At 42.7% G+C, this 25,695-nt stretch overlaps 1 protein-coding gene across 8 annotated transcripts in view; it reads left to right on the top strand.

Annotated features, from left to right (window-relative positions):
- Positions 1–25,695, top strand: part of LPP (LIM domain containing preferred translocation partner in lipoma) — a 335,034-nt gene that overhangs the window by 194,623 nt on the left and 114,716 nt on the right. For all 8 annotated transcript variants that reach the window (XM_066193362.1, XM_066193366.1, XM_066193367.1 and 5 more), the window contains one exon: positions 10,343–11,017. In XM_066193362.1, the coding sequence (XP_066049459.1) occupies positions 10,343–11,017 (675 nt within the window). The remainder of the gene's footprint in view (positions 1–10,342; positions 11,018–25,695) is intronic.

Raw genomic sequence — 25,695 nt, 5'->3', positions numbered from 1 at the left:
GATCAGAATCTGGCTTGATATAAAGTGCTTTTAAAAAATGTAATTCAGGCACTGAGGGGTATGGAAGAGTATTTTAGTTCTAAGCTGTAACTGTGATAACCCAGTCAGCAGAACATGGAGCAAATGTTTTGGGATGTTATTTTGGTTCAGAGCAGTGTAAATGGGAAAATTTACAAATCATAACTTAATTGGGCCCATTAGGTCATTGGTGATGAAGTTTAGGAATTTTTTTTTCTTCCTAAAACTCACTGAGCAGAAAGGAAGCAAAGGAGAAAGCCTGTTATTAAACTGGAATATAGTACTTAGCTGTATCAAGAAAGGTTGACATTTTTGGACAAACTATATAACCTAGTCAGCACTATCAGTCATTAAAAACACAGCTCTTGCATTCTAGTTAAGAATGAAGAGAAGGGTTTTATTAGTTCTTTTTTTTTCTTCTTCTTCTTTGTGTATTTTTTATATTAAAGCTCACAATGGCTATTTGTGGTCTCATTTCCTCAAGGCATATTTAGGAAAACTGGATTAATTTATAATGCCATTTGCAACAGAACGAAGCCTGGTGAGGCAATGGATTTGACATTCTTCTGCATAGGCTTTTTACAGTGATACTGTTATGATTCTAAATTTTTATCAGTGGGTTATTTGAGTAAACACTTTATTTGCCATACATTTAATGTAATTATATGTTCTGTGAAAAGAGGAAAATAGTGCAGAAACAGTGATTATTCTGAGTTAATACTTGAATTTAAAAATAATCTTAACTTTCTGTATTGTTTCATATCTAAGTATTTCTGTGGTACAGATGGCTTTTTTGCTTGTGCTATAAATTAATGCTCTCTCTCTTTCACTTTTTCTGACTGGTTACAGTACTGCCCTGGTGTTTTGACTAGAAGTGCAGCAGGGGGTTTCTGTGCATCTTGGTGTATGTATTTATATATGTGGAGACTAATTTTAAAAGCTACAGCGGGTGAAAGAAAACCTTTCCAATCAGATTTCTCCACATCGTGCTTGGAGTCTGTGATACTGTGGAAAGATTAAGGTATTTTGGGCAGTGGTGATAACCCAGGCAGACGGATAAATGAGGAACGTTCCACTCCACTTCCCAGAAGGAGCCATCTGGGAAAACTGTTAAATTTGACCTGTTGTTGGAGCTCATCAGCCTTTTGGAAAGGTGTACACTGAACCTAATAGGAAAATAACCTTTCTGTCACATATGCCTGTCTTTTATGGGTGTTGTTTTTGGTTTTCTGTTTTTTGGGGGTTTTTTTTGGTTAGATTCTTATTTTTTTGGTGTGGCTGTATAGTTTTTTTCCTGCTGCTAACCACTCAACTTATTAACTTGGACCATTTTGTAGCCCACTAAAAATACTGGCAGATGACAGTAGGTTCTGGACCTCAAGTGAACCATAAGAAAGCAGATGTTGTATGAACACAGAATTGTTCACTGATGCTTCTGCTCTTCTGTACTGCTATTTGCACAGGCTTTAAAATGTGGGGAAAAGAAGAATGAAAACACATGGTTTTCACAGGAAATAGAGACAATACTAACATTTGAAAATGTTTATGCCCTCTGGTAGGATAATGTTTTAAATCTGGTTTAATAGAGTTTTGGAATTTGAAAAGATAAATAGGTTATAAATGCAGTGCAGCAAATAAATGGAATCGTAAACAAATAAAAAGTAACACGAAGTAAACCAAATAGTGTCTGGGTGCATATGTATTTCCTATTATTTTATGTGTGCATATGCACACTTTTTTAGTGTTCTCTAGAACTAATTAAGGAAAAAAGCTTGTATACTCTATAAACCCTCTAAAACTCCTTTGTAATTTAGTCGGAAATGGGAAGTTTTTATGGTGGTTTTGGACTGTTCTTTGTATCTGATGTTCAACACACAATAGAAAATGATAACTTTTCCATATAAATTTTAGAAGACTTCTCCAGAAGTCTTCATGTACGTGTAATTTTGTCATGTCACTCACAGGTGCAGACCTCTTCCCTCACTCATGCATCTTCCATTATACCTCCTTAATCCACTTTTTGTAATCATGATGCACATCCGTGGATGGCGGTATAACCCTCAAACCTGCCCATATTTGTCATGCACAGGAACTTCTTTTCCATTACAAATAGCAAGTTATAAAAGAAAGGAAAAAAAGTCTGTGGGTGCTGTAATTATGATACTTTAAGTTTTACTGGCTTAGTAATAGCAAAAGTCATAAAAATACTTTGCTCACCCAAAGTTCTTATTTATAGGGAGTGGGGGCTTCCCAATTTTCAGGCTTAGCAATATTTGCCTAAATTAAGCAAGGGAATTTGTTCAGTCCTTTAGAAGGGCCCAGTTTGGTGAATGGAAATGCTTTGGACATTCCTGCATTGCTAAGACTTAGAGGAGGTGTTCCTTAAGGAGCTCTGTTTCAATGCTCTGTGCACGTGGTGACTTGTCTTCACATGGTGCAGTGCTGGTTTTTTGTGGTCTTTGCTTCTGGGATTGTCCTTGGTAGTTCTGCCTTCTGGTGTGGCCGAAGGGTTGTGGTGCCTTTTTACAGCTCTTCATGTAATTTACTGCTTAGTCCATGTGCCACTGATTAAATCTGAGCAGGGGGCTGCCATTGCATGGTCCTGAGGTCCAGATGGGTGCAAATAATGTCATTTTAGTGATGAGAGTGGGAAATTAGAGAAATATCCCAAGATGAATTCAGTAAATATTTAACTTCCCTTGACTGGCATCTTCTGAAACTTTTTGACAGTTGTATCTCATGCTGATATCTGATATTGTTGTAGATAAAGTTGCTACTGCATTTAAAGTGCTCAAGTGGAATTGATTATATAGAAGAATTTAAATCATAACTAACGCTTTCAATGAATTAAGCTAGAATTATGGACCTTGACTGTCCACCAGCGTTAAAAGTATTTAGGTCAATTGTTTGTACATCTTTGAAAACTGGTCTCTCACAAAGTCCTCATAAATACCAGATGATCAGTCATCAGAAAAGCAAATAAAAAAGCTCAGAGTAGTCATCATAGCGATAGTATTAGATAAACAAAAAAGTAAATATGAAACTGAGAAGGAAATTCTTCCCTGGAATAACACTGTTGTGTTTTGGAGACCAAATTTTTCAGATGTGTTCAGACTCATTGGAATTAATGGTGTGTTGCAAAGTGGAAACCCAGATTGCCTAAAACACTTGACACCCGCACTGAAACCTGAACCAAGGTGTGTGTAACTGCATGCATTAGTTGTGGAAGGCTGTTTCCCATGATAAAATACTGGAGGTCAATTCTTAGCACCTTTTCTTCTGTGCATCATCTCCCATGGTTTCAGGCTGGGCCATCACAAGGAGTACAAGAGAGGTTATGGACAGAAACATTAACAACTGTGTTGACTCCTTTTCCACCTGTGGTAGCAGCTGAAAAACAGATCAAAGCTCAGAAGCGGTTGTGTTCCTGTAACACTTTATGGCATTCACAAGGTATTCTCTTCATTTGAGAACCAGAGATGAACACTTTATTAGATTTCTCCTCTTCTTCTTTTGGTGTAATGCCTGGGAGCAGTCTGTTTGGGTACCTTGATAGCTTCTGGTGATCAAGCCAGCAAATTGAATCCCACATCTGCAAAGTCTGAGTGTGGCTGCTGATCCATGCACAGCCCATACATCTGTGACACTCGCTTGTCAGCTGTAAACTAGAAATGAGAGAATGATGAAAGTGTAAAGAAAAACTTCATCTGATTATAAGCGTGTTTTGGCTGAGGGGTTTAAGGTTTGGACCGGACTTCAAAACTTTGGATTGGGTTCTAAGGACATTTTGACACCTAAAAAAAATCTGTGTTAGCAACTGAGCTGTGTGCACGGCATAGCAGCAGCGCAGAGTTGTAAAGATGTGTCCTCAGTGTGCTTGGACTGTCTGGACATTATAAAGAAGGCCAGGGAATGCTGTATATTGAAAATCCATCAGGTATGCTAAATGGGAGCAGTCCATCCACTCAAGATCTCTGGACATGAAGCAGCCCAGCTGGAGCTCTACCAGGACTCCAGGCATTTGCAAATCCCAAATGAGAGGCCAGATTTCTCATCTTCACCCAGATGTTATTTCACACAGAAAAAGGTTCAGACAGGTTCAGGGGAACTTGGCCATACATTATCACTGGCAAAGCAGCTTGTTCAAATACAGAATTTGAAGTCAGCAGGAGGTAGAGGTGTCTGCACATCAGGAAACCCCCTAAAATGCCTGTTCACATTTTCAGGTACCCAGAGGCCCAGGTTTCATAGCAGAGTATTTTTTTTTTCTCTGGGGTTATCTCTCCCTCCTGAGGGGCAGTTGAGGTTTGCTACCTCAGGCAGAAGGGAGGCTCAGCCCAGATGCTGCTCCTGGAAAAGCAGCAGCTCCAGTTCCAGTAGGAGCCACTGTTCAGCATAGAGGTGGAAGAGGAGGTGGGAAGGGTGTCCCATTCGTGTCAGCCCCCTTCATACTCTAGAAATAAACTTGTAACACAACCTCTTGGTCATGCCTTGGCTACAGGGTGCTGCAGGATCCTGGCAGATTGTCTGAGCTGCTGGCACTCAGAAATCCCTTTCGTGTGCTGCTGTAGCTGAGCTTGAGTGGCAGGGCACTTAATGCAGGGAAAAGGGATCTCTGCTTCTTACAGTCACATCAAAATTACCTGCTTATTGTGGAATTTGTCTCCACTAACTTGTGCTGTCTAAATATTCAGTGACTTGTCTTGCCTGTTTTTACGCTTCTTTTACAGTCAGCGGAGTGAAGTAGATTCCCCCAGTGTATGATTCATCTCCCCTGTTTTAGGCTTCAATATTAGAATGGGATAAATGACCCAGTGGAGATATATTTCAGAGAGACAGCTTTAAGCATCTCCAGCTAGCAAAGGTGAATGCCCATCATTGGAGTTAGGGAAAGCAAAGTTAATTTTTCACTGTTCGCTGCCCTTCCCACCCAGGCCTCCAACTTCCACCACCACTGAGTGCTATTTAAAGGATTTCAGGTGGCCTGAGCTGGCCCTTTGTTTCAGCCCAGTTTGTGTCAGTGGACCATGCAGGAGAGGGGCCGAGTTAGGAGGAGGGATGCTTCAGGGGCCCAGTGAACTGGCAGCCCCCTGAGAGCGCTGCATCCTGGGTTCAGCCCACCGGTAGTTGCCAGGTTTCTACCTTTCGAGGAAGAAGAATTGTTTCATTCCTATCCTGGAGTAATTAGTGGCCGAAAAGCCCAAAAAAGGCAGCCCCAGCTAGAGCTGTGGTTCTCAACCTCTGCTCTACAAACCCTGGGGGTCCATGGATCACTCCTAAGGTAACTAAGAAGAATTCAATGAAAGGTAACTGAAAAACCCGTGTTTATTGTCAATAGATTAACTTTCTCCATAAAGGAGCTTGTCTCTACTGAAAAACATTTGGGGGCTGCCGAGCATAAAGGTTGAAAATCACTGAGCTGGAGTAATGTATCTTTTATATGTGATAATTTGACAGCTAAAGGGCTAAAGCTATTCAACTGTACCTTTATGAAAAAATGTCTGGAGAATTGAATAGAAAGTGATAAACTTTGTGTTGGCATTTTTGATTCAGTCTCTGAAACTTGAGTAACTGAAGGGGTGCTATAAAAATAATTCTACAAATGTGCAAAGTCAAAGAATGAAGTCCTTTTCATATTGATTCCAGCTGATCATATAGAGTCATGCTCATGCTGTAGACAGTGATTATTCTATACTCTTTTTAAGATTTAACCCTGACGAGTGGTAAAGAATTATAGGTTAATTTCTGTAGAACAACAGGTTTCATCCCTAGTACCTATGCAATGACTTTTTAGTTGTAGATGTCATTCACTGAATTTAATTTAAGATCTATGTAAATAATTTCTACAGAGTGAAGAATCAAAGATACTCAGGATTTTGTGTTTCCCTACCAGGGTAGCTTTGAATCCAGACACCCAACTCTGACAGTCATATCCCTTTGACAGTGTGCCTTTATCACAATGCCATAGACTTTTCCTATGATGGTTGGTACAAGAAACTCCTGAAAATGTTTATAAACCTCCTCTGCGTTTAAGAAGACAAGGCAGGATTTGCCAAGCAAAACGATTCCCCTCATGGTTATACATGGTAGACTTTTTTAGAAGTGTTTTGGGGTTTTTTTTCCTCCCACATTTGATTGAGTTTTACTTGATTTTGTCAGTATTAGTTCACCTTTACTTGAACTGCTGGATAATTCATTTGTAGAAGAGGCAGTACATTTAGGTACTTCCATCTGTGTTTAAACAAGGCTCTTGTGCTTTCCCATTTAAAAAAAAAGATTTTGTATTATAATGCTTGTGGTAGATCAGGTTCTGAATTTAACTCCTTCCTACTCTAGTTTCTCTTAACGACTATGTTATCAACACCTGGGGTTTCTAGTTTACTCTCTTTGCAAATACGAATTTGCAAGAAGGGGTTGATGGTAAGTAGCGTGGTTTTAATTTGCACTTGCGAAGTGTGTCAGACAGTTTCATCAGGGCATGGCGAGCAGAGGAAAGCCTGTCTTCCTCTGAAAACAGCCCTCAGAGGATGTCAGAGAGCATGTTTGGCTGCGATAATCACTTGCAAATGCAGTATGGTTTTGAAATGAGCTGTCCAGGAGCTGCTGGAGAAAGGGATGCCTGTGCTCCTATGAATTCACTCTTTGTCTTTCTCCTTTGTCTTTCTCCTGTTTCTACTTTTTTCCATGTTTCTGGGTTGTCACTTTGATGTGCTTTTGGATCAGTCTACCTCATTTTGTTGATGGAAATTCTATGGATTCGCTTGGATGAAAAATTTGTGACAGTCATCTGTTTTGCTAGACTGTAACCAGTGATATAGATAGCCCCTTCCAGCCTTCTGTCCATTACTCCATCTACCTGGCATCTTTAGAGCCTCATCCATCCCTCCTGTCCTTCTAGTGCCTTCCAGACAGCTGTTGAAATCTCTCTTCTAGTGGTATCTGAGTACCCTTTTCTCATCCTTCCAACACATTCCCGTCCTCAGAGCAGGAATCTTGTCCATAGTTACTGTTCATTTATGAAGTTTTTTCTTAATCCATTTGTAATCTTAAGGTTTAAGCCTGGGGTGATATTTGAGTGCATGGCTGGACTGTGGCCACACTTCTCTGTGTCAGGCAAAAGGGCAGAGGATTTGTGGTGATACCTCACCTGTGCCCTTGCACAAGAGCTACAACCAGCTTGTGTCCCCATAAATCATCAATGCTCCAGTAGTGTTAAATTCCCTTTAGCCTGTCCCATTTCTCTACTACACCACATCAGCTAGCCTTACACCACCCCCCACTAAACCCCAGCTTTCATCACACACTTGCCCAGTGCCCTCAGAGGAATTCAGAATGAGTCATGAAGGGTGCCTCTGGGGACTCCTACTGATGCAAACTTCCTCCTCCTCAAGGCAGCCTGTGGTTTGATGCCACAATGCAGCCGGTACTTGTTAGCTCGGGCCTTCGCTGGGGAGTTGATAGCAAAGTTTGGGCTCTGCTCCCCCAAATTGCCACCTTCCTTCACTGGATTCTGATGCACGAAGAGATACTCCCAGTTCATCCTCTTTGTAGTGTCAAACCACAGGAGCTGCTCAGTGCCAGTCCACAGATTGTGAGGGTTTGGGATTTTTTTTTTGGAAGAAGGGTTTGTCATTCATTCGTAAGGTGTGTTCCAGTCCAGGCAGGAGACTGGCATCAGCCCATTAAGTGAAGGGTTATGTGGATGTTTATGTGTAAGATTAAAGTCCCCCAGTTCTTGAGATAGGATCACAAGAGCTTTACTAGTGTCTGTCATGACCTGCTTCCAGAGTCTGCATTCAGAAATACACAATGTGGTGAACAGTACTTGCTTATGTTGTTTTGGTTTGGTCTTTCCCCCTCCCCCAGACAGGCCATTGTCTTTATAACATTATCTACCTTCTACCTCTTCACACGGAAAAAGAAAATGCTTTTCTGGTGGTAATTACACAGTACTGCATTGTGGACCTTTCATCCCATTACAGTAAGTGGACAAGCTACTATAATTTACTAGAATGAAATAGGTGAGGAAATGGGAAAGTTTCTGGCAGTCCCAGGCATAAATGCTAACCTGACACAGGAGAACAATTCTGACAGAAAACAAGTTTTCTTGCTACCAGTGAGTGCTGGTGCAGTTGTGTTCTGATGCAGGGAGGGAGGAGTGCTGACTTCTCCTCAGGTGTTTCAGAAGTAGAAGAATCAGGTAGTATTAATGGAGGGCTGTAGACCCTTAACCTGTTTCTGCCCTTGCAGTTCAACTGAGACACGCTTCAGCTCTTCCTTGCTCTCAGTTTCAAAATCTCTTCAGTCTGTCTGTGTGCTGCCTTGTCATGGATCTGTTAGCAAGGTCAGGGTGTGAATACATTGAGATGTTTTTCCTCCAGCAGAAGTTTGCTGCCTTATTATTCCCCACCTCTGAATACATACCTTTTACCTCTCTCAAAACAGACTGATGCTCTTATTTGCCTGGGGTTTTTTTGCTGATTTACAGTGCTTCCTTGTGGGAGGTTTGCCCTGAAGGTGTGATGGCAGGAGTGAGGTCTTTACCAGTGCATCAGCAAAAAAGTATTTGCACATCACCAGGGAAGAGCTACCAGTTGGGTGGTAGAGCTTCCTTATCCCTTGGATAGAGTTGCTTGGAGGCTGTGCACTAGAAGCTGAGAGGCTTGCACTTATTCTTCTTTTTCTTTGTATGAGGTGGTTACCAAATATTGACGGACACAACCACCCAGTACAGAGGGTGAGTTTCTCCCACCCTGTTCAGAGGATGAGTTTGGAACCCTTGGAGGCTCACGGTGGCTGAAGTTTCCCCCACCCCCCACTGGGTGGTTTGGCAGCAATTAATTGCCGCCACCTGCTGACCAGGCACAGGATTTCTCTGGCCCCAGTACAGCTTGTGCATGTCCCGAAGGGTCCCCACCATGTCCTCCCCAGCAAGAGGGTGCTGGAGCAGTAGGTGGAGGTCAGGGTGCCTGCATGAAGCAGGAACACCTGGGGACAAACACAAGGTTGGTCATTTAAAGGTGGCACATAAGCCTTAGAGTGCATATAAGCATGGGTGAAGGCTGAGCTGGTCTGCCTTTGGGCTGCTGTGAACTTGTAGATTATCAAGAAGATCATGGATGAGATCAAACCTGGTACAGGAAATTTGGATGAGATATAACCTCATGTAACTATGGTGTTAAGAGCAGTCATACTGCATGTTTTCACTTTAATGCATTTCTTTACAGAAGGCATAAAATTCAGGTACTCTTTTAGAATAAAGGAAAATAGAGAAGCAAGAAATTTTACCTAATCCCAAACTCTGGAAATTCAAGTTGCACTTCTTTGATTTAGTGAAAAGACATAAGGAGTGTTTGTCAGTGTTCTTCAGAAACTATTTCACATTGTTAGCACTTTAACAAAGATGTCTTTCACTCTGGTGTTTTTGAACATTTAAATGCAAGGTTAGCCAGACAAACAAGTACATTAGACTGAAGGATGTATGATGCCTATTAGACGGCGTCATTGCACCAAAGCTTAATTCCGTGGCCAAATTGCAGGAAGCAGCAGCATTTGCTGTGATCCTCTTCCCTGGCTGCCCCAGCATTGCTGTGCCTGGGGCACTGGTGCAGAGTTACATGGCTGCCATGGTAGCAGCTGACTTCTGAAGCTCTTGGAAATCCTGACCTGCTTTCTGCCCTTTAATGAAGCATGTAGCATTTAACTTTTCTGGGGTCACTCCAGGTTTTCAACCAATACAGCCAGAGTAGGGACACCTCAGTGACTTGCTTTGATCAGAGTTCATTCTTACAGCCCGGGACCTGTTTGCAGGCTTTCCCAATCTGCTCCCTTCTGTGCAGTTAAAGAGGCTCCTGTACTGGGGCAGAACCCTACAAGTGCTCTAGGGATCCAAGGAATTTCATGTCTCCATAGAGACTATAATCTCATTTTGTCTCTTTTTCAGAACGGCCTCATTTTCACAGGAATGCATGGGGTTTTCCCTAATTATCCTCTAGCGAGTCTCCCTTTTTTTTTGTGTGTGTGTGTGTATCATTTTTTAATTTGTTTGTTTGTTTGGAGGCGGAGGAGAAGCCTCCAAGGAGAGATGAAATGCCATGCACGGCAGTTCTGCTCGGCTGCTGCGGTGCTGTCCCTGTTCTGTCAGAGCGGGGGAAGGTTGCTATTACCAGTCTATAACGCATGGCCCTAGGTTATTCTTGCTTTCCTAAGCAGATTGAGTCACTGCACTGGTGTTTCTGTAAACCCCCGTTTCCACCCTCGTTGCTTGACCCAGTGCCCAAGTGGCCCTTCCTGCTGACCCTGTGTCTCTCTCCTTGCTCTCCAGGGCTCTGGCACCTCAAGCAGCTCCGCTGCCGCCACCCCATCTGTGTCCACTCCTGTCACTGGCCACAAGCGGATGATCATCCCCAACCAGCCTCCCCTCACGGCCACCAAGAAGTCCACTGCCAAGGGCCCGGGGCAGCCAGCGCCCATCCCCGTCACTCCCGTTGGCACCCTGAAGCCGCAGCCAGTGCCGGCCTCCTATGCCACGGCCTCCACGCCGAGCCGCCCGGCCTTCAACGTGCAGGTGAGGACGGCGCAGCCCAGCCCGCACTACCAACCGCCCAGCCCGCAGCCCGGGCACTACGGCAGCCTGGGGCCCGGCCAGCCCTACGGCACGGCGCCGTCCCGCCAGCCCGCTGCCCCTCAGTACGGAGCGCCGCAGCCCCACGGGCCCAACTACGGCTACGGCCCTCCGCCCGGCCGGCCCGCCGAGCCCGCCTACGGATACGCGCCTCCGCAGGGCCGCTACCAGGACCCCTACTACGGGGGATACGGCGGCAGGAACGGCTCCAAAGCGCCCTACGTGCCACAGAGCTCCTGGAAGGCTGAGCCGGCCTATCCTGCCAGTAATGCCATGGGCCAGGCTGCCCCTGGGCTCTACCAGCCCCCGGGCACGAAGAAGACCTACATCACTGACCCAGTGCTGGCCCCGCAGCAGCCCGCCCTGCAGCAGAAGGTAAGAGATGCCAGTGGTCACTGGCATCCCTGGGAGAGCCACAGGCTGAACATGGCCTGGGACACTCCCTGAAAGATGGTGGGGGTTAAGGCGGTGCTGTCAGAAGTGTGGGACAGGTCTCCCTACATGTGGCTTCTTAAAAGCTGGAAATAGGGAACTCTCATCTGCTTTGAAAAGAGTCTCTGCAGGGGCTTTGGAAAACCGTCAGCCTCAAATGGTGAGATGGTGTCACATGTGGAAGCATGGTGTCAGCCCATGGGAGGGAGGCTTTGTCCCTGTGACATGATGTTGCCCAAGGAGGTTCCTGGCCATGCCTCCATAAGGAATCACTGAACTGGAGCCTTTTCTTCTGGGCACTCCCAAGATAAAGTGGGATGTTGGGTATGAGCTGCTTCATGTGCATGTGGACATCCCTGATGCAAAAACTAATCCTGCCTGTCCTCAGGCAGATGGGAGGTACACAAGAGGCTGGTTTTGATTGTGGTTCAGCATGATTGCGGAGGTTGTCCTCTGGTGTGTCGCTGTTCAAAGATCACTTTTCACTGAAACCACATGGAAATGAGTCCCCACAGGGCTCGGCTCTGGTTTTCCTCTCCGATGCTGATACACCGGGCGGCCCCCATCCACTTCAAAAAGCGCCTGGACCTCATTAAGTGAAGTCAATTTGAAATAGAAAGTTGAAGAGGGTCTGCCTGGTTTCTCTGCCCAAGCTTATCCTGCCTGGCTTTTGTCACTTCAGCTGGTGGACGTCTCTAATGTGGCTCTGGAAGGACGGAGGTGTTTTAGCTTTGTGGGATCCTCACTGTGTGTGACGAGTTGAATTTCCGCGAAGGGTGACGCAGGGAGGCAATGATGCTGCTGCTGCCCAGGCCCACCTTGGCATGTCTGAGCACATCCGTGCTCTTGAGTTTGTGGGTGCTCGGAGGGAAAGGGGAAAAAGCTTCTGATGCATAACAGAAAGCCTGTCCCTTTATCATTTCCTTCTCTAACAGCACACAGATGATCTTCCCTGAATTCCAGGTTTCCTGACAGTGGAAACTTTGAAAGGCAAAGGTGTTTCTTGAGGCAGTTTAGAGAGGGCAAGAAATTACATAAGTCCTTGAAATATTATCTACTAGCAGCTAAGAGGCTGCTTTTTCTCTTTTCTTGCCCTTCCTTAACAAGAAGCTTTGAAGCAGGGAGAGAAGCGATAAACTCTCAGCTCTGCGCGTATGTGGTATAGAGCTTAGACTGAAAGCTAGGGAAAGACACAAAATTTGCGCATAGCCTTAACTGGTGTAAATTGTTGTGGTTCCAGTAGAGTCACTGAGGAAATGCTGAGGTACAGCAGATCCATATTTAGACCTTTATAGATACAAGTAGGCTTATATATATAAAAAATTTAAAAACTGTAGTTCAGTCAGCATCTCTATGGAAACGCAAATCATCTCGAACCACAAACAGCACAAGCCTGTTAGTCTAATTTGCATTACAAAGCTGGAGGGACAATTTAATTTAGCTCAAGTTTGGGGTTTCATGTGTGCCTATATATATTTATATATACGTGTTGGTGTGTGTGCACGTGGCATTTGCAAATACACATGCAGAAATATTTCACAAGTATCTCTATAAAAAATAATTTCAGTTCTTCTGCAGAACAGACTATCATCTCCTTGATGATAAATTCCTCCAGAAACTTTCTCTTCCAGCCTGCTAAATAGTCTATTTCACTTTTGATGTTACAACTCTTCTGTAACATATTGGTGACAGGCTTTGCCTTAAAAGCAGCATTGTCCAGCCTTACCGTGTGCTGTTCTCTTCTTTTGCAGAATAACTTATTCATAAAATCGACTTTGGGAATTATTTTATTTAAAATGGAAAAAGAAGGCTGTGTTAGAGCCAGGTATCTGTTAGGGAGAATTGTCACTGTAATTTGACTTTGCTATCATGTGAATTTTAACGTCTTTTCCTACACGCACACATGATTCTGCATTTGATTGTGTTTTGCATTTTCAAGGTTGATTTGAGACCTTTCAGTTAAAGAAACAGAAAGGGTAAGAAGCATTAATACATACTACATAAAATGTAAGATGACCTTTAGGAATTCTTCTTCTTGCAAGGGAATGATTTTAAAATATCAAACAATTTCTAAATGTATTCAGAAAAGTGCACGCCTAATCTTGAACACAGTTTGTGTGCAAATTATTAAGGATGTTGTAGCAAATCCATCTGAGATTAAGATGGTCCTTAATTCTAACCTATACTGTGATCCATTACTGTGAGAGGCAAAGTTTTTCATTAAATTTGTTTCATGTTTTTAAAGGGTAGAAAAAAAAGGTTTATATTTGGCATTCTGGCTAGGAAGAGGTTCATGACACTATGGCTCTGTGTTTTTTGCTGTGTACTAATCATGTTGAAGTCGCTGCTGATCCAAAATAAATCTGGATTGGTATGGGAACAGCAAATAATCTGTACTGGTTCTTAATGCCTGCTGAAAACAATGAGTTTTACTCACACACAATTCCACATTGCATTCTGTCCTAGGGCCACTTAGGGAGTGAGAGTCATGCATGTGAAGCCTCTGGGCATTTTAGTCTTTTGCAGCACCCTGTCTAGCATTAGTGTCCAAGTCCTAGTTAGGAAATGATCTGGTGGAGTGCATGTCCTCATTTAAACCTTCATGTGCTTCAACAGCCAAAAAACCTCAGGAGCTTTCTCTTCTGGGTGGTGGCTGGTGGGCACTTCTGTAGGAGCAGCAGCAGAGGTCTCATGAGACCATTTGGCTCCTCTCATGCTCTTGCTGTGCCTGCTCAGACCAAGTCAAAATCTGAAGTCTCTCTTAACTTCTTTCCCAAAGGGCAGAGGGCACAAGGCCAGGGTGGCTTATTAGGGACGCCCATTTCTGGCACCAAGATGTCCATAGTAGACATAAGACAAAGCCAGTTTCTGACGTGGAGTGTTCCCAGAACTTTGCCCTGTGGCCAAAGCAGGACTGGTGAACTCCTACCACTGACCAGCTCATCTATCACCAAATGTTTCTGTGCTGGACTGGTTAAGACACCGAAAACCCTTGTTGAGTTCTCGTATCTCCAAATAGGTCTAGCTCAATTCACTGGTTTTGGTCATGTTTGAGGATTTTTGAGACACTATCATATCTCCCAAGTGGATTTGTGGATCTTTTAGGGACTTCATGTATCTCCTGGTGTATTTGAGAGGTGTCTCTGGGAGATCTGTTCTTCCCAGATCTCAGATCCCAGCTATTCTCCTAATTCTACTCACAGGCTTTGGGAAGCTCACTCCTTCCTAAAGGGACCTTCACGTTTTCAACATCTAGACTGGTACCACTGAAGCCATTTGAGTCAGCTTTGTGGCTCTTGTCCAAACTGGTGGAAATCTTAACAAAAACATTGATCTCTTGAGAGCAATTTACCAATTTAGTGAGGACAGAAGTGTCTTGTAACTCTGATAAAGTACAGCATTCAAATCCACGTTCCTTTGCTGCAGATTTGCTGGAAGGAGAAAGGGAGCAATGTCCCTTTGGTAGCCGTGTCTCTTCTCCCACACATGGCACAAGTGCCCGAGTTCCTCAGCCCAGTAAGCCACAGGTCTCAGAATCCTCATTCACACCTATGGAGGCATCAGTGCATATGGAGCATGGCCTCCTCCTCAGACAGCCCTTCAATTTTGCACAGGTTTCCAGGTGAGCACCATGAAAAGAGACAACTGTAAACCAGGAGGATTTAATGAGGCAGCTCATGCCTGTGGTGTGGTTTAAGTGGTGGTGGCCGCTTGTGACTAGTGGACCTCAGCCGCCGCGTGGTTTCCGCACTGCTGGAGATGATTTCTTCGCTGCCTGCTGCACCCAGCCCTGACATAGTCTCATGAAGCTTGCTGTGCCCAAAAGGGACTGTGACGGCTCGCTGTTTTCTCGTTTTACACAGCTTTTGTCAGTTTTTCCACTGATTTAATATCTGCGATGAAGACATTTGCTTGGAAGTTTCATCTTTGCCTCAGAAACATACGCTCACCAGTGCCCTTCGCTATGACTGATGCACTTCTCTTGTACTGGTTTAATAACTTTTACAGTCTGCCATCACTCACATGAAGGAGATACCTCCGGCACTTGCGTTTGTACTGAGACTAATTCTCTTGCTGTTTGCTGTTAATTTAGCAACTAGAAATTTTTCCTTCTCTGCAGATGAATAAAAGCAGTCTGCCAGATTCCCTCCTCCTGTCAAAGGCATATATTCCTTCCTAGTGTCGCTTTTGACTTGTGGAGAAAGGCAGGCAGCTTGCTTTGCATTGCTTGCCTCCCCCAAAGTGTCTTCTCACCCAAAATTTTATGTCTTCACCCAAGTGTCTTCTTCACAAAAGTCACATATGAAGAATTTTCAATGGAAGAAATTTGGAGACAGTGTAAAATGATGATTGAAGTTGGTTTTCCGTCAGTGTGGGACAGTGGCTTCCCATGGTTTTAATATGCTCAAATAAAGCAAAACAAAATTGAAAAGCGTTATTTAAAATATTCTACTTTGGCATTTAATGAATTAAAAAAGACTGAAAGCTAATGTAAAATGAAATAGAAGGTGAAATTCTGAAATTCAGAGTTGAATCTGTGAGTTCAGTGTGACATTTCAAAATTTCCAGATGAATATGCAGTTCCTTTCTACCCTGAGAATAGCAACAAATGTCAAAATGTTGACATTCTTCACAAAACAGTAATTCAGAGTTCTAACCAGCACTAGCTGTATATCAGCTGCTGACTCTGTCATTGCTTCTGGGTGGATTAAATTAAATACTATTGCTTTTCTTAAAAGGAGGAGGAGGGGAAAGAAGGCAGTTGTGTCTAACAATAAGATGAGAAGCTCAGGACTTGTGATACTGTGGCACTGAGAATGATGTTTTCCTCTTCAAGTTATTATAAATTTCTGCACGAAAATCTTTGGGTTTTTTTCAGGTGAATAGGTGCTGGCAAGAGATGCAAAGAGGTGTTTTCAGAATGGTGTCCTTATCCTGACTGCAGGAATTTGATACAGTCTGGTTTATACCCTAGACTTCTGAAAGAGCCCAATGCTTGGCACTAAATGTGTTTAACATGTTCATTTAAGAACTTTACTCTTTGTTCTTTGTATTATATTTTTATTATTTAAGCTGTCCATATACTAGCAGGAACCAGTTGATGACAGAGCAATTAATCAGTTTTTCCTCTTAGGAATCGTACACTTGAATTGTTTTCCTGAAATAGTGAAACAAAGAGTTGCCAAACAATTACCTTGAAGTTAAAGATAACAGGGAGCCTGCAGTTACAGGAGTAAGTCAGGTCAGCATATACTGAAAAGCTAACTTAAATTTACAGCTTCAGGATGCAGCTTTTGCAGCTTTAGCCTTTAGTCAGCCACAATGGGTTAGAAATATAAGAGGAATAATTGAGAAAGAGGCTTTTGACATAATACCTGGATGTTCTTTCTTGCTCCTTCTTAAAATAAGCTGAGGACAATGCCTCCACACATGATAAGGCATGGGGCAACCTTGAAGTTAATCAAGGGCTCTGTTTCTGTGCTGGTTAACTCTTGGTAACCAAGTGTCTACCTTGAGAGATCCTGCCAGACTGTGTTACAGGCTAACATAAGAATTTGGGGTCTGAGGTTGTAAGATGCAGTGAGTGTATACTTACATAGCATCAGGCAGGGAGGCTGGCTGATTTCCAGGCAGTGAGGCTTGCCTGAACCCCAGGGCGGCCTGAGCTCAGGTTTCTAAGGGGCAGCCTGCTTTGTAGCAAGATGAGACAAGGATGGTTGGCCTTGCTTCAAGGTTTACAGCTTTCTGTACAGAAAGCAGCACCCATAAAAGTGAGTGCCACTTAATTTGCAGGCGCTCTGGCTGTTGTGTGTGATGGTGCTGCTGATTACTGGAGGAGCTGATTCCTTCCATTTTAAAATACGCTCGAGTCCAACCCCACTGTAATTCTTCCAAAGCCAGAGCATGTGAGGAAGCTGTTCTTCTGTTAGATAACCTCTGTGTCATTGTCAAGTTTACTGCAATGAAGCCAGAACCTGAATGGGTAGAGGAACTTGTCCAAGGTTAGGCACCAATTGATAAGGAGAGTTGGGCAGAACAAGGAGACATGGTGCATCCTGGTGTTTGGTGGCTCTTCTGTTTGAGAAGGTCTCTGGCTGCCCTGTTAATGTGGAACTCCTTGGGTTTATGACTTGATGGTAATGCCAGTGGTAAGAGAAGTCACTATGCTCATAACAGAGTGACAACATAGACAATGCTTGGGATGATGTCTTATTTGGAGAGTATCTTCCTATATTTGGGTGGTTTTCCCCACTGACCTCTGTGAAGCATATTTGCAGTCTTAATCCAGTTTTTAATGGCGCACATACAGATAAAATAGTAATGGTTTGTTACTGAAGCACCACTTTGCGTAGGGGACTGTGCACAGTTTAAAAGATGAATCATTTTTCCCTGGATAGGGGTGGCTGTGCATAGCCAGGCTCTTGAGCCTTGCACTTGAATAAGCAGGCAAGTTAGAAAGCTATCATGGTTCACAGTGAGCAGTGCCAGCTGTGTAGGATCCCACCAAAAATAGAGATTCAATTGTAAAGATTACAGAGTAGTCCATAATGTCTGCTGATACAATATTTGTTTCATCCAAGAATAATGGTATGAAGCAATTTCTGATATATGGTTACATTTACTGATCATAAATGTTCTGGTGTTAAACTAACTTTGGCCTCTACATAATGGGCTTCCTGTTAAGATTTACCTCTGAATAACTATAAAGAAACATAATATAGTAAATTCAATAGCAACCTTTGGGGGAAGAAAAAGTTTAAAAAAAAGAGAAGAGGTTTCCTATCACAGGCTGAAAGAACTCCTGCAAGGCAAACAGAATCTGCAATTACACTGACAGTTTTGTTCTTAAATGAAAATAATAGTGAATTATAAAGCTGTAAAATTGTTTTCACAACAATATTTTGTTTTTATAACTCATAGTATTTCACTTAGTAGCTGCCTGGCTCCACAGCAAGTTACATAACATGATATTATGAGTATGATGCCTCAACTTTTTGTCTAGGGAATTAATTTAAGGGCTCTAAACTTTCCAGTCACATTTTCTTCTTTGTTCCAGACACAGTGTATTCTCTCTACTGAAAAAATATCAGATGAACTACGTCTTGCTTTAGCGGACGTAGTATTCATGTGCCTCTTTATCCACACTAATAGGGCAGTGACTTGGTTTCACATGGCTCCTCAAAATAGTCCAGATTGAAATGGGCCGTCTAAAGTCAGCTACACAAAACAAATTGGAAGAGTGGAGCTGCTGTGTGTTAGCTGATCAATGTAGCATTAGCAAGGATTTTCCACAGTGTGGTTCAGCACCAGCACAGACAGATGAATTATTCTTACTGTTAGTATCACTCGTCCTTCCAATTAAATATTTTTCTAAACAAACAAACAAACAAAATTTCATCAAATGAGTCAACTGTAACTTAACTTGACTTATTAGGATTAGTTTAGTCACCAGTAAAATGGAACCACACCTGAGCTATAATATACAGCAGATTAGCTATCATAGTTTTCATCCTATTATTGTCTAGTTAGACTCTATTTTACTGAAGTACTCTACACTGGAAGAATCTTTTTTTCAGGGGTTTCCTCCAACTTTGTGAGAGCTGGTTGTTCATTAAATGAATCCTTCTTTTCTGTTGTTGCTGCAATAGAGCCTAAAGTGAAAATTCATGCCTTTTCTATGGAGAAAAATGGCCTAAGTGGACAGGGAAGCTCCTGCTGTGTGTATACTTCTGGTGGATTCCTTCTAGGCTGTCAGCAGGAAGCCTGGTGGGTTTTATTTTGCAGCCCCAAGCTGGCCAACAGAAGAAATCTCTGTGAAGAAGTGCTGTGCAACATTTGTATTCTTGTAAACCTCTGTTTTGTGTGTATCTTGCAGAATCAAAGATTCAGGTGACAGTTGTGTTTTCCTGATCTGATGATCGGCATCAGAAAGGTGCCTTTCGTCTCTTTCTTCTACTTGTGTTAGAAGGCTGCTTTTCTGTTCCTTGCTGCATCAAAATCCTTTCCCCTCCTATTATGCAATACTTACTTGTGACCTCTCTTTCCACAGGCTAGATCCCAAAAACGTGCTTTAGAAACACATAAATTCTTGCACGACCTCATTTGAATACTTCAGTTAAAACTTTCTCCTGAACCCATTTTCTCAACTGCATTTCCCGTCATCTAGATTTTTCACAACTTTTATGTGTTTCTACATCACTTTCCCTCAGGGCTTTTATCCTCCAAGGCTTAGGCTTAAAATTAGGCCTTTTGCTGCTGTAGAATTTCCAGATCACTGAGCAAGTGGTGGATGAGTCTTTCTAGTAGATCTTTCAGTACAGAGAAATAATGCAGTTGTACTGCAGGCAAACATGGCCCTATAGGTACCAGAGGGTGTTGGGAGTGCATGTGCTTGTGTTTGTTTCTTCATGAGGTTGCTCACCAATAAATATGTCCAAATAGTTTTCAAATCTGAATTCAGCATCCCACCCACCTTTCTGTACCATTTTACCATCAGGTCACCTTCTACTGAATAAATACAGAACACCAATTAAAATCATATGTGTAATTAAAAGAAATTCAGCATGAATTTAAGCAGCATGAAGATAAGAAAGGTAGAAGGATAAGTTCAGAAGCTCAGTTCTGTGTGACCTGCTTTTGAATAAACAACATTATATTCCACAGTCAATTATCCAAAAAGTACAATGTGTTCTGTTGCCAAAAAAAGGTTGTCAGATAGAAGTTGTTAGTCAAAAGGACACATGCGCTGGAGTGAACATTAGTCTATTGTGCTCAGTATAATATTATACAAACAGAGCTGGCTTGTTACTGGCTTATTTCTTCTTTTTCTTTTTTTTTTTTTTTAAATTTTTGACCACAGATGTGATTATGCAGCTTTTTAATATTACTTCATGAACATCTAATTGCGGGCATCAGCAAGAGGTGCAGACCTTGCTAGGGAAATCAAATAAGGTATGCTCTGTGCAGCCCAATAATAAGGCTTCCAATACAAAAGTGGAAAAACAAGTCATTAGTTACAACCATCGAACGGAAGAGGCCTAATGGGAGCCACAGGATAAACATTCCATTTTATTATGTCTTCGTTATATGTTTTGCAAGAATCCGTGGTTATAAATTAAAATTGCTTTTTGCAGCAGCGGCTGTAAAAAGTTCAAAATCTGTGAATGTACCTATTATTTTTATTTATATCACAGCAGGCTGCTAGCAAAATTAACTTTTTTTTCCCCTCCTGTTTGTTAGTTAAAAGATGGAGAAAGCATACAAATGCATATCTGCAGGCAGGACTCAAAAAAAATGCCTCCCCTTTTTTTTTTTTGTTTTTAAATCAAGATGGCATCAATTTAAAGTGGGAGACAAAAGAGGGGAGGAAACCCAAACATCTCAGATAAAATTAACTTCTTCACCATTACACAAGTTGGTAGGGTCTGGTGTTTGTTTAGAAATTTAAAATAATGCTAGTGAAAGCATCCAGACTGTACTTTGACAGATTAGACAGGGCTTTGCTTGAGACCATGTCGCTGACAAAGCAGAAGAATTTCCAGGGCTCTTCTCCAATTGAACTGGCAGTCGTGGAGACCCTGATTACCAGCAAAAAAAGCAGTATTAGAACAGGATTTTCCAATGCTGTCTTCTGCCTTCTGAGCTGCGGTGTGAGAGAATGTGCTCAACCTCTGACTCTGCCCCAGACTCTCTCTTGAACCTTCCAGCAAAACAATTAATTTGTTTGTTTCTTAGTACAGCATTTGGAAGTCACTGCCCCAAGGTAACAGCCAGAGCAAGAGATTTGTGGAGTGGAAATTTGTGGTGGTTGGAAACATCTGTTTCTCCTTTTAGAAAGGATACAAAGACATGCAGTCCTAAACCTTCATCACCCTCATCAACTCTTCTGCTTCCATTTAGGAGTTAATTATTAAGTGAAGCACTGTAGGCAGCTTCTCCTCTCAAGGAGAGAGACTCTCCTGGACAGGAGATCTGTGGCTTTCAGCGTGCAAATCCCAAGCATCAGCAAATTACTTCTGAGCTGTGCTTCCCCTGATCTAGGAAAAACCTTTTGTCAGAAGCTTAAATTCATTATGTGGAGCATGCACGTCCATGGAAGGAAAATAATTGTATGCAAATGAAAAAAGGCAAAAAAACCCCACTGCCATGGAGACTTTTTTACTCTTACATTAGCGTTCCCATGGGCCATTGAGGAAGCAAGACAAGGTGGTCTCACCTGGGCTGGGAATTTCTGCTGTAGGCAGGGTTGAAGTTCATAGGAATCATTCTCCAAGGACTGGTCAGAAAGAGCCTCCAGGTAGGGACCATAGCACATTCTATAGGATAGATCAGATTAAAAAATTATATATGTTTCTGAGTCTCCATGGTGCAGCTGTTGCTGCTCCCTGGTTATCACTTGCTGCGCCCTGGTTATCACCATTATAATTCTGCTAGTGATGCTTAGTAATTGTTCTAAAAACTAGATAATGCCAAGAATTCAATACCATAGAACCTAATTGTTTTTCTATAATTGGGAAATTAAAAACACCCCATGTTTAGTGATGAGGAACCTGCTTTTTTACTTTAAAAAAAGTAAAATTTTCAACACAAGATGAGTTCATGCAAGCTTTGCCTCCCACTGTGCTGCCAGTTGCTGAGAAATTATATTATTTCCCAATTTAGATGTTGGACAGTGACTCAATATGCCCTGGAAATACTATCATTCTAGCAATTTTTTCATGTGGCTTAATGTTGGAGAAATGGGTAGTTATGAGTCCAGACACTGTAACGTTGGACTTGGGTTCTAAAAATAAGTGTTCGGTTAACTTTTAGTTGTCAACAATTTTCTACTGCCACACATGTTAGAAAATGGAATAAATGGCCTCACGCAATTCCAGGCACACTCTGTGGTCAACAGAAGTATCTGCAGAAGATTAAATATGGTGGTAATACAGATTATTGCTGTGGCCACCTTCGCCATATGATGTGTGCACCCTGATGTTTAGAACCTTGAGAGCAGAAGAGTTAACTGTTCAGGAAGACGAATAAGTGAGCAACTGTGCATCTAGATAGACCTTACTAGCATGCCTGATTTCTCAAATGTCTCCTTTCTGGCTTTAGACTTGGTGGTTTAACCTTTTTCCTTCTTAGCTTCCTCTCTAATACAGGTATAATGTTTACCTCCTCTATCACAGTGGGGGCTTTGAGACTTGATTGTCTGCAAATTAGTTTTAAAGTCTATAAATGCAAAGCAGTGTTCCTATTTTCTGTGTGAAAGGCAAGGAAAATCATGTGCAGAGCCTCTCACAGCAGGCACAGTGGTTATTTGAAATGAAGGATATTTCTGCACCTTTGTACAGAAATGAAAGAAAGATCTCTCTTAAATCTGTGGCTATTAAAAGCAGTTAACTTGTAGCATTTATGTAGTGTTTTATATTTTCAGAGCTCTCGTATGAATCTCAACTAAATGCTTCACAAAGCCTCTGAAAAGCCTATGGCAATATTCTGCTGTTACGGTCATTTCCTCAAACTCACAGAGGGAGAAAGTAACTCAGCCAGGCTCATTTGGGTAGCAGCCCCATGGCTTTCTCCTCCTGTGGTGACAGACAGAAAGCAAGGATCTGTTCCAGGCAGATAAAAAACATTCCCTCAGAGGTGAGAATGAGCTATTTAATCAAGTCATACAGTTTTATGAATAAGTTGACATTAGGAAAGTAAGGTGTATACATTCCTCGAGGAACAGTGCAGAGCTTTGACCTTGTCTGGATCTAAGGGCTTTGTTGGGATTTAGGATGAATGTGGCCCACTCTCCCACCTGCTGAGTGTGTGCTTAGAGCAGAAATATGCAGTGTCTCACCGTGGCTTAAGTCCCTGTTTTATTTTGCTGCCAAACATGGGGAAAGGCCAGTGAGATCAGGCATGACTACTGACATCCTCGGTTTTCTTGTTACTGGAGCATCTGCATGTTTTATGGGAAACCAGATGCAAAGAATGTGGGAAATGAGGAAGAGGATACATGTTGTTGCCCAGTGTTCAGGATTGTTCAACCAGTTTCCTTTGGTCTTCAGTATGGGTTGGTTCATCAGACATTTGGTGGCCATGTTATGCCCCATTTGGTTTTAGAAGGCTTTAAAACAAACGCATTTAAGGAAGGAGCTGTGTTGCAGCTGGAGTCAGGCTATCTCTGTACAGTAATTCCAGCTGTTGCTGGAATGAGATGAGAAACCAGAATGGAAATGAGCAGACATTCAAAAAAGCCACAGCAGATATGACACCTTATAAATGAAGAACATATACAGAATTTGTGCAGAATAACATTTTAGCAGTGAGTTTGAGCTATCCTATGAAGGCTCTTGAGTTGGAATGTACAAGTTTTCATTTTGCAGTCTGTATATTGGACCAGAGTGATGTCACTGTAGCAGTAATTGACTTTGGAGCAACTCTGTTGATTTAGTAACAGCTGGGAGTATAGATCAGGGGCTAACATGGTATTGTCATCTGAGATTCTCAAGCAACAACTGGGAGACTGAATAAATCATAGAGTAGCCTTTTGTGTTCCCTTATTTCCTGCCTGCCTAAAAGAATTACACATTGAACCTGTTTCTGGTACAGCAGTGACTTTATGGTTAGCTTTAGGGGGATCAACACCTTCTCCCTCCCTGCTGGTTACCAGCCTTAACATTTTTCAATACTTTCTTTCATAAGACATTGTTTCTAAGCAAACAGAGATTTTACTTCACATATAGGAAGATATCCCTGTGTGAGTTCTTGTAAAGAAGAAGGAAGAGGAGTGCTGTAACAGAACAGCTCAAGTAAAGGACACCCTGCAGTGGAAACCCATCCATTTCTGGGGAGGTTTGCTATAGCATTCAGAGTGGGCTGTGAGTGATTGGGGCTGTTTCTGAACAGACACTGCCAGTGATGTGAACCTCATCAGGAAGGGCTGTTGGCAGTATAGGTAGAGACCAATGGTAGGTATCAGGAGGGGTTGGTTGTGAACATGCATCCCCACAGATATGAAGCAGAAATAATGTTGAAAACTTGGGCCATTTTTACAGATATACATTTCTTCCTAAGCTTTCTTTCCAAGCCCCCTACTCCTGATTTTTCCCAGAAGGATTTCTCTGAATCTCACATCCTATTTTTCTTGGATGGAGGTTTTTTCCTGCTTCTCTTACGCTTTCCACAAGAGGCAGCTGCTCACTCCTCCTCAGTGATGAATATATACAAGGGTCAGTATACAGGGTCCAGAGCATTGTGATGACAGTGAGCAAGGCAGCTACACTGAGCTTTTACTGATGAGAGTTTATTACTCATGGTTTCGTATCACCTCATATCTGCCTCAGCTGTTCTGCAGATGCCTTTCTTCCCCAACACTGATTTTTCACTCGAATTGCAAGAGGCTGCAATTCCTCAGCCAAGGTGTGTGACTTTCCTCAGACCTGTGTGATTGCCCTGGGTAGATCTAGATTGGCAGGAGCTCAAGAGATTTGAGTGCTGGGAGAACCATAAGGACGCATAAATTGTGGGAGTACAAGAATGAATACAAAAATCTACCTGACAAAAAGAAGCAACTTGGCGAATGCTGACATACGTTTAATTGGAGGTTTGTTGTGGGATATTAGCACCCAAATGCATGCACGTGTGTATAGACAAATATCAGCTGGGTAATAGCTCTTCTAGAGTTCTACCCATGTCCTTAGTGTTGACTCATCATCCATGATTTCTGCCTCCTATTCATGAAGTTTACAGTACTGAGGACTGACTCCTACAGCCTTCAGCTGAATATGTGCAATGAGTTGTTTTTAACCAAAACGTGATATTTGAGTGGCCTAATGTCAGCCTTTAGCACACTTGATCAAAAAATTTGCCAGCTTGGTATGACAGCTTGGATCCTGTATTACCTTCCTTTTCCTTGGGTTTACTGTGGATCAGCTGTTTCACCCAGGGGGTGAACCCAGGGGTTTTCCCCCATCAGCCTGCTTGCCCCAGGCATGAGCAATTCAGGTGGCTCATTCTCCCTTCATAGGAACTCTGGTGGGATCACTAAATCTTCCCCCAAGGGAAGAAGCCTGGACATTACTGTGTGCAAGCAGTGAAGGACCGTAAGAATGCCTCTGACCAGGCAATGCTCATCATGCAGATGCAGAAAACAAACCTTGTTTGGGTTAATTAACATGCCTAAGTCCGAAGAGAAAGTGGTGTTGAAGTGGGGGAAGTGAACCCAGAGGTTTTGACATGCAGTGGTCTGTGCTTCCCCTGAAAAGGGGAAGTTGTAATGGCACCTGTAAGGTTTGCAGGGTTTTGTGTGAGGCCATCCAAACCGCCAAATCCAAATTTCAGTGAGTCTGTTTTCCTTGGTTCCTGCTTCCCTGGGCTCTCAGGGAATCTCTGAGGGAAGGGGCCATGTCTGTGTATCCTCCTGGGAGCTGCTGAGCACCACTGGTAAGCCTAGGGGCTGAAGTCCTGATGTCTTTCAACTGATGCTTTGGAATGACATTGCCTCTCTGGCTGGGATGCCCAGGCACAGGACAGAGAGCAGAGCAAACAGGATGGGTTTGAGTGTGTGTGTGTTTGCTCAGCTGAGTGCAGCTGCCTTGTCTGCTTGTTTCAGAGCCCAAGGGAAAGGGGACAGCCAGCGG

This window comes from Chamaea fasciata, unplaced genomic scaffold (assembly GCF_029207755.1).
Source record: "Chamaea fasciata isolate MVZ Bird 193981 ecotype frontalis unplaced genomic scaffold, bChaFas1.0.hap1 SCAF_11, whole genome shotgun sequence".
NCBI classification, from domain to species: domain Eukaryota; kingdom Metazoa; phylum Chordata; class Aves; order Passeriformes; family Sylviidae; genus Chamaea; species Chamaea fasciata.
This window is presented reverse-complemented; position numbering and strand designations above follow the sequence as displayed.